Source organism: Bufo bufo, chromosome 2 (genome assembly GCF_905171765.1).
Source record: "Bufo bufo chromosome 2, aBufBuf1.1, whole genome shotgun sequence".
NCBI classification, from domain to species: Eukaryota; Metazoa; Chordata; class Amphibia; order Anura; family Bufonidae; genus Bufo; species Bufo bufo.
In genome coordinates, this window is record NC_053390.1 from 530,463,114 (window position 1) to 530,483,609 (window position 20,496).

The 20,496-nt window shown below is 43.2% G+C and overlaps 1 protein-coding gene across 2 annotated transcripts in view; it reads right to left on the bottom strand.

The window, feature by feature from the left end:
* The window catches only part of AFF1 (AF4/FMR2 family member 1), a 134,395-nt gene that overhangs the window by 16,946 nt on the left and 96,953 nt on the right, over nucleotides 1-20,496 (bottom strand). For both annotated transcript variants that reach the window (XM_040417973.1, XM_040417972.1), the window contains exons 10-15: nucleotides 19,671-19,827; nucleotides 18,112-19,002; nucleotides 9,935-10,026; nucleotides 8,109-8,346; nucleotides 3,535-3,629; nucleotides 3,359-3,422 (exon numbers count right to left, since the gene is read on the bottom strand). In XM_040417973.1, coding sequence (XP_040273907.1) covers nucleotides 3,359-3,422; nucleotides 3,535-3,629; nucleotides 8,109-8,346; nucleotides 9,935-10,026; nucleotides 18,112-19,002; nucleotides 19,671-19,827 — 1,537 coding nt within the window. The remainder of the gene's footprint in view (nucleotides 1-3,358; nucleotides 3,423-3,534; nucleotides 3,630-8,108; nucleotides 8,347-9,934; nucleotides 10,027-18,111; nucleotides 19,003-19,670; nucleotides 19,828-20,496) is intronic.

The following is a 20,496-nucleotide window of genomic DNA, read 5'->3' on the forward strand; positions in this document are numbered from 1 at the left end:
TAAACCAAGCATCTGTGATAATATCTTGTAGGCAGAGAAACTGACCAATAATCTTACAAAAACCTCTGGAAGAGCAGGACATTGTGAACAGTGATGGCCAGTTCGCATTGTTCGCCCATGAACCCATGCGGGCTGCCATCTTTTTTCACAAGTCCGGCGATGCACAGGTAAGCCCTTGCCTGTGTGCGAGCCGGTCTGAAATCAAATGCGGTCACCGGGAGCAGGCAGTTCCGAGAAAAGCCCGATGAAGGCCCCCGACGGCTGTTCTCAGAACTGCCTGCTCCCGGTGACCGCATTTGATTTCAGACCGGCTCGCGCACAGGCACAGGTAAGGGCTTACCTGTGCATCGCCGGACTTGTGAAAAAAGATGGCAGCCCGCATGTGTTCACTGATTGTGAATGCATTAATGGAATTTATTTACTAAAAAAAGGTAACATATACAGCCTTATTCTACATGATTACAAAACTAATCTTTATTTCATGATTGAATAACCTTTGGATGGTAATATATTTTCCTCAAAAAGCATTTTAAATAAAAAAAAAAATCTAATTTAAATTTAAAAAAAAACAGATTTTTTTTATTTTTTTTATCATCGATTTTTATCCACCCTGGTATGCGCTGACCGCAGCATGTGCGGTATCCTCACTGGTGTCGGTGTCTATGGGGTCCCTGCGCTGCTGTGACTGGGACCCCATGGCAGGGAAGGCAGCCCGATGTCTTCCTTAGGCATCGTGGCTGCCTTCCGAGAGAACCTGTGAGATCCAGTCACCTCATCCTGCAAAAAATGAGATTCTACCTAAGAAGATTGGTCAAAAAATAAAAAAAAGCTATGGCTCTCAGACAATGGAGACACTAAAATATGATTTTTTTTTTGCTTCAAAACTGCTACTGTGCTAAAGTGAAATAAATAAAAAACAAAGTCTACATATTAATTTCCACGTCCGTAACAACCTGCTCTATAAAAATATCACATGACCTAACCACTCAGGTGAACACCATAAAAAAAATTTAACTTGTGTAAAAAAAAGCCATTCTTTGTCACCTTACATCACAAAAGTCATATGCACCCTAAAATAGTACCAATCAAACAGTCATCTCATACTGAAAAAAAATGAGCCCCTATACAAGACAGTCTCCCAAAATGTAAAAAAAAATATGGCTTTCAGAATATGGACACACTAAAAATATATATATATTTTAAATGCTTTATTATGTATAACTGAAACAAACAAAAAGTAGTCATATTTAGTATTGTCGTGTCCGTAACAACCTGCTCTATAAAAATACCACATGATCTAACCTGTCAGATGAACACTGTGAATAACAAAAAACAAAAATGGTGCCAAAACAGCTATTTTTGTTACCTTGCCTCACAATAAGTGTAATATAGAGCAACCAAAAGTCATATGTACCCTAAAATAGTACCAACAAAACTGCCACCTTATCCCGTAGTTTCCAAAATGGGGTAATTTTTTTTTTTTTTTTAGAGTTTCTACTCTATGGGTGCATCAAATTATCCCAGTGAAATATGCCCTCCAAAAACTATATAGCGTTCCTCTCCTTATGCGCCCTGCCATGTTCCCGTACAGCAGTTTACGACCAAATATGGGGTGTTTCTCTAAACTACAGAATAAGGACAATAAATATTGAGTTTTGATTGGCTGTTAACCCATGCTTTGTTACTGGAAAAAATGGATTAAAATGGAAAAAGTGAAATTTCATCTCCATTTTCCATAAATTCTTGTGGAACACCTAAAGGGTTAACAAAGTTTGTAAAATCAGTTTTGAATACCTTGAGGGGTGTAGTTTCTAAAATGGGTTCATTTTGGGTGGTTTCTATTATGTGAGCCTCACAAAGTGACTTCAGACGTGAACTGGTCCATAAAAAGTGGGTTTTGGAAATTTTCTGAAAAATCTCAAGATTTGCTTCTAAACTTCTACGCCTTCTAACGTCCACAAAAAATAAAATGGAATTTCCAAAATGATCCAAACATGAAGTAGACATATGGGGAATGTAAAGTAATAATTATTTTTGGAGTTATTGCTATGTATTATAAAAGACAACCAAAATTATTTTTAGCTAGCAAATAGGATAATATGTGTGTTGATTAAATAGAAAACAAATAAAGTCTCACATCTATTGTAACTCAATCTTTAGTGGTAAAAATGCAGGAGGATAATGTGACAAGTACAACAGAGCCACCATCAATCCTCAAACTGTAAGTACAGATGGTAAAGCTGGGCTAAATAGAAAGGTTGCATATCTATACTGATGTGATATACTAGTAACAATACATATAAATAACCACACAGTGGATAAGCAACTGTGTAACAAACCACATGTCACAATACAATCACATAAGTTGCGATAATGTTGCAGGGAGGTCAGCACAGTGTGCCGAAGCACACACCTGTGATGAAATACTGACCCACATGCAACAAGCAAATCAAGGAGACAGTGGAGCAGCCCATACTAACCAGGAGAGGAAATGGAGATGATGGCTCCTAGCCTGATGCGCTTTTCGCCGCGCGTTTCGCCTCGCCATTATTTTCCATTGAAATGCATTAATGCCGGATCCAGCCCCAAGTGTTCCGGAAAAATGGATCCGGTTTTGCGGTCTGCGCATGCGCAGACCTTTAAAAATGTGAAAAAGATAAATACCAGATCAGTTTTTTTCCGGATGACAACCGGAGAGACAGATCCGGTATTGCAATGCATTTAGGAGACGGCTCCGCATCCGGATCCGTCTACAAATGGTATCTGTTTGCATACAGATTGCTGGATCCGGCAGCCAGTTCTGGCGACGGAACTGCCTGCCGGAATCCAACAACTCAAGTGTGAAAGTACCCTAACATTTCAGTTGTTAAAAGGGTATCCTGGAGGTCCGTTCTCGTGATTTGTACCTCTGGGACCTGCACCTATATCTAGAATGGGGAGCTCAAAGTTAACAAGAGTAAACCATGCAAGCACAGCCACCCTCAATTCACTCCTATGGGAGTTTCAAAAATATCTGAGAACCGGCTTTGCCATTTCCGGAACTCCCATAGGTGAATGGAGAGGTGGCCATGCTTGCGCAGTGGGCTCTCCATTCATGGCTCTTTTCGGAGCTCCCATAGAAGTGAGTGGACCAAGTGCCACGCATGCACTGTGTACTTTTCTTCGCTATGGATGTGCGTTGCAATCTGGTTTTAACTGGCAGATAACATTTTTGGCGACACATTTCCTTAAAATCTAAAATGTTGCAGTCTTTCAAATCAGACCAGATGCCAGAAAAACCAGAATGTCCTAAGCTGTCAAACCCAACACTCTGTCATGCACATATAGAACCATGGCATCAGTCTAACAAGAAACTTACCATGGCATCAGCTTTATGCTTCAGTTTCTTGGCCTCCTTCATATAATGCTCTGGTGAGTGTAGCCTGTAGAAAGGTCAGCGAACAGAAGACATGTTTAGACACCATGCACAATACAGCTTTCAGGAATCAGCCATACTCAGCCATGTTTAACCAAGTAAGAATACAACACACGTACTTTTCTTCAAACTTCAGCAGAGGTCTTGTTGGCTTGGCATTACCATTTGGCAAAGAAGGCACTGGGAAAGGATTTGTGTTATTTTCTGTAGATCCCTGGAAATTTTTATAAAAAAATTAGTCCATAACTGTTATATTTATATTAAATTAAAAGGTACTGCACTATAATGTGTATAAAAATGTCTCAATAAGATGACAAATACTTGACCTGAAATGTACCTCTATCTTTATACTTTATATATCTATATGTATACAGAGGTCGCACTTTATTTTCCGGAAAGGAGGAGTATTTTCAGCCAAGGAGAACAGGTTGTTTTTTTTTCCTGGCCATAACTTTTTTCCAGTAAATTCAGCCATATGAGGGGCTTGTTTATTGAAAAGGCAAATTGTATTTTTAAGTGACACCATATTACCTTTTTTGGGGTGGTAATTGGGGGGGGGGGGGGGGGGGGGTGAAAAAATTAATAAATATCAGTCTGCCATTGTTTTATGCACTTTAAATTTGCCACATGCAGCATGTTACTGTCATTGTATAGTTTTATGTTTAACTACTTTGCACAATAATAGCATGCCTCATTATGTTGCCGCATTTCAAAAGCCAAAACCCATTCATTTTCGTGTTAACGTAGCTGTATGTGGCTAGTTTTATGCGGTGCGAGATGTCATTTTTATTGGTACAATTTTTGGGGGGACATAGGACTTATTAACATTAACTATTACTGCAACAATGACAGGCAGTCTATTAGTCGCCTTTCACACGAGCAAGTTTTCTGCACGATCGCAATGCGTGATGCGAATGCATTGCGCCCGCACTGAATCCGGACCCATTCATTTCAATGGGTCTGTGTACATGAGCGTTTTTTTTTCACGCATCACTTGTGCGTTGTGTGAAAATTACAGCATGTTCTATATTCTGCGTTTTTCACGTTGAAAAAGTGAATGGGGCTGCGTAAAAAACGCATTGCATCCAGAAGCAAGTGTGGATGCAATGCGTTTTTCACTGATAGTTGTGAAGAGATGTTGTTTGTAAACCTTCAGTTTTTTCTCACGCGCGTGAAAAACGCATCAATGTGCATTGCACCCGCGCGAAAAATACTGAACGCAATCGCAGACAAAACTGAATTTGCTTGCAAAATGGTGCGAGTTTTCCTTAACGCACCCTGAACACATCCGGACCTAATCCGTCACGCTCGTGTGAAAGAGGCCTTAGGATGTGTCTAATAGACATACAGTCATGTTAGGCCCATGGCTGCCATGGCCAATGTCTACATGTTGATCTCCAAACTGCTGCCATAAGCAGTTTAGGAGAGGTACATTTGTATGTTTTAATGGAGAGGTGTATTTATCATGGTAAATTTAGTATTCTGCATTCTATTACAGCTCCACGAGTTTGTAACCCGGCTATCTCAGGACCCTGAGTGGCAAGTATGCCTAGCTATGGCACTATTCAGTGAAAAGGGGGATGTATCTTGGTAGATTTAGTATTCTCAAGTTTTGTTACAGTTCCACAAGATTTTAACCCAGCTTACCCAGCATCTTGAGAGGCAAATCTGCCTAGCTATGGAACTATTGAGGAGTGAGGAGGGGGATTTATTTAGGGTCCTAGATTTGAGTCTGACCAATGAAAACATCTGCATGGAGTTTGTATGTTCTCCCCATGTTTCCTCCAGGTACTCTTATTTCCTCCCACACTCCAAAAACTGATAGGGAACTTAGACGGTGAGCTCCGTTGGGGGATAGCGTGATGCTAATGTCTGTAAAGCGTTGTGGAATATGTCAGCGCTATATAAGAGTATATTACAAGTTACATGTTACAGTCCCACATGTGTTACCAAGCTTTCCCAGGACCCTGAATACCAAATTGGTCTAGCTATGCTACAGCATGGAGGATTTGTCACTGTGATTTTTTTTACCATTCAAAAATAGGCTATTCTACCATTTTGCCGTCTGGGAAACCTGGGTAACCATCTCTGGGGAGGTGATGGGGACATACGGTTTATATAAAATACATATAATGACATCCTAATATTGTGTTCATTTATCATATGGTACCAGGGCAACATAATCGGTTGTCACTAATGTAGCTCTACAGCGCTGTTACCCAGCTATTCCAGAACCTGGACCGGCAAGTTGGTCTAGATATATGGAGGGATTGATCATCACAAAACTAGGCAATTTTGTCATTCAGCAGTTTGGGACTGCTGGGTAACCACCTCTGGGGAGATGTGATGGAGGCTACACTTTCTGTATACACTATATCCAAGAATATAATATCAGAAGTGTGAATATATACTATATACCTCCACATGCTCCCCAGCTTTCCAAAGCTGCTAAAAAAAGCCAATCTGCACAACTGTGCGGTGAAGGGAGGCATTATCACTGCATAACTGGGCAGATTAGCTATTCAGCTGTATATACTATACTGGAGCTGGTACAATTGGCACTGTGGCTGACAGTTACAAATCTATTCTGTACTATTTTTTATTTTCTTTTTATCAGATAGTTTTTATTCTTTTTTTCAGAGGTAAAAATAGAACATGAACATTATTGCACATACATGTTACAATATGAGATGCACATACTCTCCATCAATGGATGCATATTGTCAATTCAATATCACGTTATGCATATCATCTGACAGCGGTGCAAGATATTAATAACATATCAATGAAGGATGATGCTTATCATAACCAATTTAGTCTCATGACCCACAACTAGGGATCGACCAATATAGATTTTTTAGGGCCGATACCGATAATTAGTGAACTCTCAGGCCGATAGCCGATAATTTATACCGATATTCTGTGAATTTAAATAAAAATAAAAATAATTCCTACACAAATAGGCTGAAAATGAATATGTTTATTGTTAACGTGTATTTTTTTTTTTTTTTTTTTTATAAATATTTCTTTTTCATTTATATTTAATATTTTGGTGTTTTTTGGGGTTTTTTTTGGGGGGGGGGGGGGGGGGGGGGGTTTACTAACTTTTAGCCCCCTTAGGGACTAGAACCCTTATCCTATTCACCCTGATAGATCTCTATCAGGGTGAATAGGACCTCACACTGTCCCTGCTGCTCTGTGCTTTGTGCACACAGCAGCAGGTAGCTGACTATGGCAGCCAGGGCTTCAGTAGCGTCCTGGCTACCATGCTAACCGATCGGAGCCCTAGGATTACACAGCTGGGGCTCCGATCGGAGGAGCAGGGGAGAGGGGATCCTGTGGCCACTGCCACCAATGATTAATACTGGGGGGGGCTTGGGTGGGGGGGCACACTGCGCCACCAATGTTTTTAATACTGGGGTGGGGGTGGGGGGCGCACTGCACCACCAATGTTTTTAATACTGGGGTGGGGGGCACACTGCGCCACCAATGAAGATAAATCTCTCATTTATTCATATACAGGAGGCGGGAGCTGGCTGCAGAATCACATAGCCGGCTCCCGACCTCTATGAGCGATCCGCGGCACCTGAGGGGTTAACTACTGCTCATGGAGGTCGGGAGCCGGCTATGTGATTCTGCAGCCAGCTCCCGCCTCCTGTATATGAATAAATGAGAGACTTATCATTGGTGGCGCAGTGGCCACAGCCCCGCCCCTCCTCTTGTCCCCTGTCCTCTCATTGGTGGCAGCAGCAGCACAGGGGTAGGGGGAGACACTGCTTCCTTCTCCCCTGTGCTGCTGAGGGAACACGGAGAGCGCTGACAGCAGCGCAATCTGTGTTCCCTATACGTTATCGGAATATCGGCAAAATAGATACCGATAACGGTCAAAATCCTGAATATCGGCCGATATCGGTAAAACCAATAATCAGTCGATCCCTACCCACAACCCCCATCACCACCCCCCCCCCCCTCCCCACGATGAGGCAGGCATGGCATCAACCATATATTTGATAATTTGATACCCATTGGGTAACCACCACTCCTTGAGTGTCAAACCAGCTTGCCCAACATGTCAGCCCTCCTATGTTTATTCTGTACTATTAGTAACTAAGATTCCAACAAAACTGCCACTCTCACTGTGTAGACAAAATTTACCAGACTAAACCCAACCACCACCACCCCTACACTTCCTCCCTCTTCCCCTTCACGTGAGCCAGGGAGGATGACATGGTTGTAGCCTGCGAGAACAATACACTGCTTTTCTATTGTATATTTCATGTTCTGCAATGGCGATATCTATCGAAACAAGAACAAATAAAGAAATAAGATCATGTTACGTTTTGTTGGTTGTTCTTTCTTTGTGTATGGATTCTGGCTTTAGTGGCCCTTTACGTGGCCAAAATCTGAGTTATGTCCAAATGTAGACAGTTACAGTCGGCTTCAGTCAGTGCTGGGCTCCTGCGATGATCTGATGCACTGTCTCACTGCTGCCCACCCCAGGATTAATGGTTCGGGCATCAGGAACTGAACAGATCTCACAGGCTTCACTGATCCAGATCAACAGATTCTGAATATTTATAGAGACATCAGAGCAATGCAGATTGCTGTCCTGCATATGTACATTTAGGTTTTCCAGTATCGGCAAAAAGCACTAGATGGCACTTGCCGCTGATGACTGAATACAGAAGCATACCTTATTGCTTTTTGAACTTTCTGTATTTTTTTCCTCCACTTTCCTTTCTTTGGGCATAGAAGGTCTTTTACTACTTTTACTGGTGCTTGTGGTGGACTGCTGGCTACAAGTGCTGCTCTCGTTCGGTCGCCTTTTCTGTGCCACTTTCTCAGGTTTCTTAGGTGTGTGATGTATGGGAGATGAGGCTTTCTGCTGCTGATGTTCCTTACGGATGTCCTCGGAGGAGGTTTTAGGCACCCTGAGGAAATAACAGATTTTAGACAAACTTATATTTTGCTCTCTCAATGTTACTCACCAAAAGCAGCAGGAAATTAGCATCTGGATGAGTGCTTGCTACTGCCACCCTTGACAGCACAACCCTCAGCTAGAAAGGGGACCTAGGTAGTCTTGAAAACGTATATTTCGCCTTGATGATTGCCTTAGCTGAATCTGCTGTGGGGCTGACTTTCGAATAGTCTGGTAAGCTCTCTAGTTGAGGGTTGTGCAGTCAGGACCCCCTGTGGAACGACTCATCCAGCAGCTAATTCTCCACTATACTTCTACTCCAATATGACTGGCAAGCAAGAATAAGGAGATCAAGGGCACTGCCTGCAGTTACCATTTACCAAAAGTGTGTACCACTGTTGTGAATGTCACTGCATTAACGTACTAACCCTATAGGGGAGATTTATCAAAACTGGTTTAGAGGAAAACTGGCTTAATTGCCCATAGCAACCAATCAGATTACACCTTTCATTATTCAGAGCTCCTTTGGAAACGAAAGGTGGAGTCTGATTGGTTGCTATGGGCAACTAAGCTCGTTCTACTTTACACCAGTTTTAATAATTCAACGAGTGTCTTTTCTCTCCTCAAATATCTGCTGAAATCACCAAAACAGAAGAAAATTATTTTAGATTGCTATTTAGCATTGCTGTAGTCTGGCAATGTGGGACTTTCTAAATACACCAAGTCATTTTTTTGGTTAGTGCAGAACACAAGTGTGGCTGCGGGAAAAAAAAAACCCTATCTGCTGGACCAAAAGAGAAACCAAACCCAAGGTCCAGCTTCTAGAGTGCCAGTAGACCAGACAGACTTCCTAGTGTGCAATTTGGGCACTTCTTTACAGAAGTTTAAAGATAAATGTGTGTTCACACCATGTTCATAGTACCACCTTACTGTATCCGTTAAAGAAGAATGGTAGACTACACTATTCTGTCCTCTAAAAAAAAAAAAAAGGTAGTGGTGGAAAGCAGTCAAAACATATGTAAAATTAAACAACTTTTTTTTTTTATAGAACAATGGGTGGCTCCACTGACAGATATGGTTTTATAGCGGTCTTGTCTACAAAAATATAAGGAAAATGTGATGTGAACACAGCCCAAGTCTTCCCTTCTTTTAGGATTGTCTTCATCTAAAACTATTTGTAAAAAAAAAAAAAAAAGGAACCAGTATGAGAAGATGTAGTTCTCAATACACAAGGCATTTTTGTCTCTCAAATTTGAGAAAATACACGGCAATGATCAAAACTGGCAATCTCTAGAGGTGGTTTTTTCAACTAACTTCTAACAGAAACTGTTGCAATAATTCCAACTGCCTTTGTAAAATGTGCTGCAATTAATCTTAATTTATAGATAATTTGCAAAAATAATACACATACTTGGGGTCATTTATCAAACTGGCGTAACGTAGAACTTCATTTTTGACAGCTCCTCCAGAAAATGAAAGGAGGAATCTGATTGGTTCCTATGGGCAACTAAGCCAGTTCTACTTTTCACCAGTCAATAAATGACCCCAACTGTGTGGTAAATTTTGGTGCCGTGAAAGAGGCTGTATAGTACCAAACTCACTTTTTTGTGGATGATTCTTTGTGGGCAGTGGAAGGCTTGGTATCACTGAGCTTCAACTTTTTGTGTGTTCCATTTTTTTCACTCTCGTCCACCTAGGAATAAAATAAAATTGTAAAACACAATATATGGCGACTCGACTTGGCCAGTGATTGGTTGAGAGCAAGTCGTTTTCTGCTTGTCGAACCAGAGAAAAGGAAGTGGCGGGAAGAGGGGAGACCTAGGCAGTGTCCAAACAGCAGCAGCAGGGAATTGGCAAGGTGAAAACTCACTGTTAATTTTGCCTTCTCCAACCACATTTTTATTTAAAATGATCAGACTAGATTACCCCTTTAAGCTGGCCATACACAGAAGATATCAGCAAGTCTGGCAAACTATCTAATGACTCTTCCGATGGCAGATGTCTGGAGGACCTAAGGACTAGGCTATTGGATTTCAACATGCCCAATGCTTGTGCAGATAAGCCACCACCAAAGATATATGGCAGCAGCTTATTCCCTAGCCTTATTCGGTAGAGATCGCAGTTGGTAAAATGAGCATTTGCCCGACAAGCAACTTATATGTATGGCTAGCCGTAGACAGCCAAAGTTTATGCACCGAGAGGTTATTCTTCAAAAAGGAGCTGATATTAGGATGGACATAGTAGACCCGGGGCAATTAACTGCCAAACTATGATGAAAAAAAGAATAAAATATGCTCCATTTATTATATGACACAATCTTGTGATTTTAACCCCTTAGTGACCACCCATACGTGTTTTTACGGCGGTCACTAAGGGGCCTTAGGCTGGGCTGCCGCGTTTTTACGGCGGCCCAGTCTAAGCGCTGCACGGCTCCCCCGTGCAGCGGGGAGCGCGGACCTGGCTCTCACATGAGAGCAGGGTCCCTGCTCTAACAGCACGGACTGGCAGGAGTGCCGATCCGGGCTGCTTAACCCTTTACATGCCGGGCGCAATGGCGCCTGCTGCATGTAAAGTGGTGACAGAGGGAGCGGACTCCCTCTGTCTCCCATCAGCACCCCGAAAATGCGATCGCGGGGTGCTGATGTGTTAGGAAGCTTACCTTGCTTCCCGATCAGGGCCCGAGCCTGTCTTCCGTTACTTCCAGGCAGGCTGTGCCTCTCTGGCGCAGCCTGCTGGTCAATGTTTGAATAGCATTGCTATTGAGATAGAGATAATGCATTACATTTTAAAAGCAATCAAAATACTGTATATTATAGTCCCCTTGTGGGACTATTAAGTAGTAAAAAAAATAGAAAAAAAAATACACATTTATTAAATAAAAAAAAATCCATAAAATAAAAAAATATGCTTTTTTTTCCCATTGAAAATACGCTTTTCAATGAAAAAAATTGCAAAAAGAAAATATCCCCCATATGTTTGGTATTGCCGCATCCGTACCGACCGGGACTACATAAATATTACATAAATTATCCCCTATGGTGAACGCCGTAAAAAAAAAAAAAAAGACAGAATTCCGAATTTATTCTTAGTTTCCACCGAAAAAAACGTAATAACAAGCGATCAAAAAGCGTCATTTACTCCAAAATCATACCAATGAAAAATACAAGTCGTCTTTCAAAAATCAAGCCCTGACACAATTCCATATAAAAAAAATTTAAAAAAAAGTTATGGGTCTTGTGAAGTGGCAATGCAAAATAATTTTTTGGGTAATAAAAAGGGGTTTTACTGCAAAAAAAGTATTAAAACGTAAACAAAATTATAAGTATTTAGTATCACTGTAATTGTCCTGACCCAGAGAATTAGGATATTATGTTATTTGTACCGAAAAATGAACGCCATAAAATTTATAATGTAAAAACGCAGTGGCAGTATTGCTATTTTTCCCCATCTCCCTTCCAGAAAGAGTTAATAAAAGTTAATCAGAGTTATGTGTACCCCAAAATGGCGCCATTAAAAACTACAACTTGTCCCGTAAAAAACAAGCCCTCATAAAGCTATATAGACGAAAAAATACAAAAGTTATAGCTCTTGGAACGCGATGAAAAAAGGAAGAAAAACGCTTGGTCATAAAGGCCCAAACAGGCTTGGTCACTAAGGGGTTAAAAGGATTTTCTTAGAGTTTTAAAAAATAAAACCTACTAAATATCTCCCCACTCTGTTCCCCTCTGGGCCTGCTGTGGTCATGTGCCATTCATGTGACTACTGCAGCTAATCGTTGGCCTAAGCCAGTGGTTCTCAACCTTTCTAAAGCCGTGACCCCTTAATACAGTTCCTCATGTTGTGGTGACCCCCAACCATTACATTTTCCCATATGAGCCGCTGACGCGGCTGGGTATGACAGTTATGGGGGATCTGTGGATGACGCCGAGTTATGGGGGATCTGTGGATGACGCCGAGTTATGGGGGATCTGTGGATGACGCCGAGTTATGGGGGATCTGTGGATGGCGCCGAGTTGTGGGGGATCTGTGGATGGCGCCGTGTTGTGGGGGATCTGTGGATGGCGCCGTGTTGTGGGGGATCTGTGGATGGCGCCGTGTTGTGGGGGATCTGTGGATGGCGCCGTGTTGTGGGGGATCTGTGGATGGCGCCGTGTTGTGGGGGATCTGTGGATGGCGCCGTGTTGTGGGGGGTCTGTGGATGGCGCCGTGTTGTGGGGGATCTGTGGATGGCGCCGTGTTGTGGGGGATCTGTGGATGGCGCCGTGTTGTGGGGGATCTGTGGATGGCGCCGTGTTGTGGGGGATCTGTGGATGGCGCTGTGTTGTGGGGGATCTGTGGATGGCGCTGTGTTGTGGGGGATCTGTGGATGGCGCTGTGTTGTGGGGGATCTGTGGATGGCGCTGTGTTGTGGGGGATCTGTGGATGGCGCTGTGTTGTGGGGGATCTGTGGAGGGCGCTGTGTTGTGGGGGATCTGTGGAGGGCGCTGTGTTGTGGGGGATCTGTGGAGGGCGCTGTGTTGTGGGGGATCTGTGGAGGGCGCTGTGTTGTGGGGGATCTGTGGAGGGCGCTGTTATATGGGGGATCTGTGGAGGACGCTGTTATATGGGGGATCTGTGGAGGACGCTGTTATATGGGGGATCTGTGGAGGACGCTGTTATATGGGGGATCTGTGGAGGACGCTGTTATATGGGGGATCTGTGGAGGACGCTGTTATATGGGGGATCTGTGGAGGACGCTGTTATATGGGGGATCTGTGGAGGACGCTGTTATGGGGGATCTGTGGAGGACGCTGTTATGGGGGATCTGTGGAGGACGCTGTTATGGGGGATCTGTGGAGGACAGTGTTATGGGGGACCTGTGGATGGCACTGTTATGGGGTGGATCTGTGCTATGACACATAGGGCCATGAGGGGGGGGGCAGCATAAGACATATAGCATCTTATGCTGGTCCCCCTCATGGCCCTATGTGTCCCCTCATGTGTCCTAAACTGCGCACATAACTGTCTTTGCGTGTAAAGTATGTTACTCCTGTGTGAAACAATCTCTCTCCTATTTGTAGCGTTATACTACCCTACCTCGTGAGATTTCCCTACCTCCTGATTCCTGTCGCACTGCTAATGACGTGAGGAGGCGTTCCTGAGTTTTGACGATCTGCGGCATGCGCAAACCGACAGTTTATGGAAAATCTCAGCGGAGTTCAGCTTTACACCGGGACACTGCGGATGCGCAGGAGAGCCTTAGTAGGGAAATATTACGGCCCAGTGCGCAAGCGCGGCTAACTCCGGCCGGCGCATGCGCAGTGTCCCGGTGTGAAGCTGAACTCCGCTGAGATTTTCTATAAACTGTCGGTTTGCGCATGCGCAAATCGTCAAAACTCAGGAACGCCTCCTCACGTCATTAGCAGTGCGACGGGAAGTCAGGAGGTAGGGAAATCTCACGAGGTAGGGTAATGTAACGCTACAATCGTGCAGCCCTAATAGGAAGCCTCAGGCGACCCCCCGGAAAGGGCCGATCGACCCCCAAAGGGGTCGCGACCCCTAGGTTGAGAACCGCTGGCCTAAGCGGTCATGTGCCATTCTTGCTCATCTGACCGCTGAGGCCAGTTATTGGCTACAGTGGCAACATGATTGATGAATGGCCCAAAAGTTAGGGTGGAGCAGTGAGGTAATTAACAGGTGAATAGGGTTTTTTCTTTCTTTAATACAGCCTCTTGTTCTGGGATAAGTGTAAAAAAATTTATAAATTTGGAACCCCCCCCCCCCCCTTTAAGATCAGGCATTCTGATACCGTTCTCAAGAACAGTGGCCCACATTTACTAATCTGATTGCACCTAAATCTGGTCACGAAATATGACAAGAGTTTTAGACTGAGCCACCAAGCTCACAGTAGGATTGTGGCTAGGAAGTTGCAAAGTAAGCCAACCAATAGATTGTATAAAGGCAGACAAAAGTGTCTGTTCCTGCACCAAATGTATCATCCAGCCTGAGCCCCTGTGATAAATCTGGTGCATTTTTAGACTGCCTGATCTAGGTATATATGATCTAAATTAAAATCTACCCAGGTATGTCTAAGGATGCCCCAATCAGAGTAAAATTAACTGGTTCTGAAGAGTAGAATGAAATATTTCACTGCCAGACTTGACAAAAAATATTTAAAAAAAGGGGGGGGGGGGGGGATCTGTTTTTGATTTCTGTAGACATATCGAAGAACAAAATGAGACACACTCACAAAGGATTGTATGCAGACTGCACTTCCCCTAGGAGTGACATATGTATGGGCCGTGCACAGGCACCGCATTCATTTATACTGAAGCCTGAAGAGTCGGCACATTAGACCAGACTGAAAAACATTTTCACAGACGAAAGTTAGATTGTCATCTTTTCCAGTCTGCCTGCCCTGTGCAGCTTAGGGAGATGCATTGCAAGCATGGGGGAACATGATATTGGAAAGGAATATAATGTGAAATATACGAATTATGAAACCTGTCCCATATCCAAAGTAAATCCAGCATATTCTATAATATTAGGCAAAAGTAGTATCCAATAAGTTTAAAAAAAAATGCTTGAAAGTTTCATCAACAGTTTAGACAAGAATTAGAGAGAAGAATCTTTAGCGTGTTTCCTTGAAGAACTGACAGCAAGTTTCCTGAAGAAAGGAAGGCAATAGGTAGACACAAAATACTGAGACAGTCATCGTTCAGGTTGGTGGATGGTCTGAAGCTTAAAACATATTAGGAGACTAATGGTGGATTTACTAGAATGAACGTTCATATGAATGCTTGTTCCCGATAATCTACCCATGGAAAAGGAGCTGCAGATCACTCAGCGAATATGAAAATGCTTGTTCATTGGCTGAAATGATCTTTGGCGCGGACACCTCAATCATCGTTTCTGGGCAGCAGAAACAGGGGTATGGCATGTAGCGGTAACCAATCATACATACATTGCTCCTCCAGACTGAAGCTGTAAACCATTTGAAAAACTGCTGTCATTCAGCTAAGGCTATAAAAACTTGTAAACTCAGATTGTTAGCTTAAAGGGTTTCTACCACCTCATTTTGACCTAATTAGCTCTCAGACACTAGCGATCTGCTAGTGTCTGATCTACCCAACAATGCTATTCTCAGACCTGTGTGTGGATCCGTTTCACTAAAAAAAGAACTTTTATTAATATGCTAATAAGCCTCTAGGTGCTATGGGGGCGTCTTTTCAGCACCTAGAGGCTCGGTCTACTCACATTGTATGCCGCCCTGCTCGTCCGTTAAGCCCGCCCATCTCCTCTTGAATGCCATCCTCCATCTGAGCCAGCGGACGAATTCTCGCGCCTGCGCCGTGCGCGTCTGTATTCGGCGCAGGCGATGTCTGACCGCTCCCTGCACAGACATCTCCACTGCGCCTGCGCCGATGACCGAGATGTCTGTGCAGGCAGCGGTCAGACATTCACTGCGCCTGCGCCGAATACAGACGCGCACGGCGCAGGCGCGAGAATTCGTCCACTGGCTCAGATGGAGGATGGCATTCAAGAGGAGATGGGCGGGCTTAACGGACGAGCGGGGCGGCATATAATGTGAGTAGACCGAGCCTCTAGGTGCTGAAAAGACGCCCCCATAGCACCTAGAGGCTTATTAGCATATTAATAAAAGTTCGTTTTTAGTGAAACGGATCCACACACAGGTCTGAGAATAGCATTGTTAGGTAGATCAGACACTAGCAGATCGCTAGTATCTGAGAGCTAATTAGGTCAAAATGAGGTGGTAGAAACCCTTTAAACTTTAAACATGACTATGGGATTCTACTAGGGAAATCATGCTTTACAATAAATGCCCCTTCCCCTGGCCCTTCCTGGATCCTCCCATTGCCCTATCTTCAGCAGAAGATCAGCACACAAAAGAGAAGGCAGCAGCTTCTGCCCAACTACCTCTCTCTGCTATAAGAGCTTAGAAGAACTTGGTGGAACAGCCGTATGTTGCCTTTCTTTCCTTCAAGGAATGTATAAAATACAGTTGCATATTAAATACAGAGGAGTCGGAGTCGGGGAGTCAGAAGTACCAAAAACGGAGGAGTCTGAGTTGGAGCATTTATCTACCGACTCCACAGCCCTGTGTAAAAGCCACTGATTTCGTACACTATGCACATGACTCATGGTTTCGGCTCTTACCCGCTTGCTACTGCCAGACACTGAAAACTGAACTCAAACGTAAAGTGGTTTTCCAAATTTGACATTTATCGCCTATCACCAGAATAGGTGATAAGTGTCTGATCACTGGGGCCACAGCAATCACTTTAACATAGGACATAACAGAAAATTTGCTAGTATAGTAACAAAATACACACTGCTGGATTAGCATGAATCTACCCAACAGTACAGTACTGGACTTCATCAAGTGTACAGCTATCATTGATTGACAGCCATCTATGTATACACACTTACACAGAGAATGCCATCAATCACTGATAACAGCTCCCCCTGTGTACAGCTATCAGTGACTGACAGCTATCTATACACACTTACACAGAGAATGCCATCAATCACTGATAACACCTCCCCTGTGTACAACTATCAGTGACTGACAGCTATGTATACACACACAGGGAATGCTATCAATCACTGATAACACCTCCCCTGTGTACAGCCATCAGTGACTGACAGCTATGTATACACACTTACACAGAGAATGCTATCAATCACTGATAACACCTACCCTGTGTACAACTATCAGTGACTGACTGCTATCTTTGTATATACACTTAGACAGAGAATGCCATCACTGATAACACCTCCCCTGTGTACAGCTATCAGTGACTGACAGCATTCCATGTGTAAGGCCGGGTTGACATCAGCGTTGTGAACTTCAGGACTCTGTTCCAGTCACTGTATCCGGATTTTGGCTGGACAAAATATAATACACAGCATTTTCTGTCTAACCGAAAGCTGGCATATATGCCAAAAAGTGTCTGGATCCCCGCTGGAACTCATTAAAGTGAATGTGGAACCGGCAGTGCATGGTGGCTTCGCCGGATGCAGTGGTCCAGAACACACTGCCAGAGTTCACAAGGCAGATGTGAACGTGGCCTAAGTGTGTATATTTAGCTGTCAATCACTAATAAGACCTCCCCCATGTACAACTGAACTCAGAAAGAGCAGAGATTTAAATGTACAAACTACAAGTTTTACTGAATTTTCCTGACAAAACTATATCTATCTGCTTCACCTGCTCTATAACATGCTTCCTGCAGACTGCGCTGCATTTCATGGTGACAGGGTCTTTTTAAGCATTCAGACGTAGCTGGTGGTATTTAATCTATTGGATAAAGCAGTGCAGTGTCCTTCATTATTTAATATAAAGGCACAACTCAAACGACAAAGAAAATATTTCATCCAGATGGTATATAAACTTACAGTGAGTGAAGATTACACTAAATGTTTCCTGCTTATCAATTAGGGAAGCTTCTACTAGAACTGAAACTTCCCTAAACTCTAAGGCTTCACAATCTTCCTATGTTTCAATCTAGTAGAACTAAGAACTACTGTATGTCGAAACACCCAAACAATGACAAGAGGGTATGGATCCATCATCCGTGACAAGAATGAAGACCATATTGCCCATTCTGACCACAATAACCAATGGGCTCACCCATTTTATTCAAGCGCTTGTCGTATTCCCAAAACAATGTACATCCATTTCAGGTAGACTAAAACTAGACTGCATACGGTCATTAACGGTCACTAACGGTCACATGCAGATTAAACAGGCAGTGTGCCCAAGTGACAGCCTCACCTTTCTCTTTGTGTGCTCTTTGCTGTGAGTGTGTGTCTTCTCAGACCTCTCCTTGTGGTGAGAACTGTGACTGCCCACCTTATTCTTTGAGTGACTCTTTTTACTAGATGATCCTGGGATCCTAGATAGCAGTGACAATTCTATTTTGACAACTAGAGCTAGAGATTTGTGGCCACTCTTCACTGCTGGCAGTAATCTGTTCTCCCCTATGGGTAATAACACTTTGTCCCTATGACAGTCCTCGCGCACAACAACAGCAGGATGAGACGTGTTAGTCCTGTGGTTGCTTTTGCTTTCAATGTGCACCTTTGGAACAGGGTGGGATTGTAAGTGGGAAGGGGCACTTTGCGGTTTGTCTGTTTGAGTACTTGGACACTTTTTGGTGCTACTACTGTGGTGAGAGCTCTTGTGCTTCTTTTTTTCATTTGGATGTGCACTGCTTGCATTTGGTTCCTTGTATTCATTTGATTTGGTTTTGATTTTCGTTTTCACAGTTGGCTTTTCTTTGGAGGGCTGGTCTCGCGATCTGTATGGAGCAGGTTCACTTTCCACAGTAAGACCACCCTTTGGCTCCTCTTGAAAAGAGGCCTTCACAGGCCTTCTGGGATGTTTTATACCAACAGTCTGCCTAGGAGTAACAGTTTCACTGGATATTGGGGAATCTGGAAAGGTGGGTTTGTTCTCAATGTCTTCCTGAGAAGTCCATAGATCCACATTGTGTTGAGGCTCAGTCTTTGGAGATTCATGGGGCGGAGGTGAAAGACAGTCATGTTCTTTACTCTCCCAATGGCTTTCTTGTTCATTATCTGTAGTACTATGGTTCTCAGCTAGAGGTGCAGGTTTGACCAAAAAGTTCCCCAACTGCCAAATGCCAGTAGATGAAGTGTCATGCTGCAATACAACGAGAGCAAGTTAGTAACAGTATATTATATTAACCAAGCTCATAAGGAGGCTTAAAAGGGGTTTACCATTGCCAAGAAAGGACTAGTGGCGAACTGCAAAAGCTACCAGGACAGAATGCTGGTTTGGCACCTGCTATCAGGAATTATTATGGGGATAGAAATTATTGATCAAACAAGTTACCATAAAACAGAAATTGAAACAATTAGAAAAGGGTTTTCTCTGACCATTTTCCCCTAAATAACCACTCAAAAAAAAATAAAAAATCTGATCCAATGAAAAATAATAAGAAAGCCGTATGGGGGAGGAAGGGAATATTTATCATCTCCCTTGTGCCTGAAAAGTGGCCTTAAAAAGTCCCAAACTTTTCCAAAAATATGTATCTCATGGATTTTACACCACCCTCGCCAACTTCCATAAAGGGGTGTGGGAGAGGGGGTATAGCCAGCAACCTTGACAAATTTATTTCTGGGGCAGAAATCTACGGCAGCTCTGAGCCTCACAGACTGCAGGAGGACGCCACCTTAGGATGCTCTAACTTATGATGAGGCACAAGCCCTGTCAAAAAGCAGCCTAATTTATGACAGGGCTTGTGCCTTATCATAAGTTAGAGCATCCTAAGGGGATATCAAGGCAGATTACTAATCCTAAAGTATTACCACTGGACTAGGAGATCTCCGTGGTGGTGGTGGCACCTCACTGTCACTTGAACCGCTGTCACTTTCTGAGTCTGAAGAGCTGTCGCTCTCGCTTCCTTCCATCTCCATGCCGCTGGAATGTGCTGAGGCCACGCTGTCCACATGAGACTGCACAACACTGGTAATGAAAATTATAAAATGATTGTGAGGTGACCTGCAAATACATTATCTTATGTATACTAACCATTAGGATCTGTACTGGCAAGAGGGTTATGTCTAAAATTCTATTGATCTTATGTTACAAACAAGGAAAACTTTACTGACAAGACAGCCATCTATCCTGTGGATTTGAAGTCAAGAACACCATGGGACAAATGGGAAAACATCATGGCCGACATCATTTCACCCTAATAAAGCACTTAGCATCAATATCTATTTTTTCTCTCCCCCTCAATCATGGGTCATAAGCACAAAATACAACATTTTAAAACACCCTTTGACTTAAAAAAAAATATAATAATAATCATCCTACTGCTTCATTCAGACTAATAACCAATCTGTGAACATCTGCTATAACTAAACATTCCAAATCGGAACAACTACCCCCAGCAATACCGCCCTCTCAGACACATGAGTCACTGTCTGGTACAGTGTGTTGAAACGTATCTAATTTCCATACTGCCAGGGAGCCAAAACGAAACATGACAAGGTCCATGACAGCGTTCCCACACTCAACGCATGTGAATGACCGCTCCAGTAACGTATGTCAGGTCCAACAATGCAGCACAGGATCGAAACGCGTAACATTTCTTCAGGATGTGCAATTTAGATTTTTAATATAGATGAA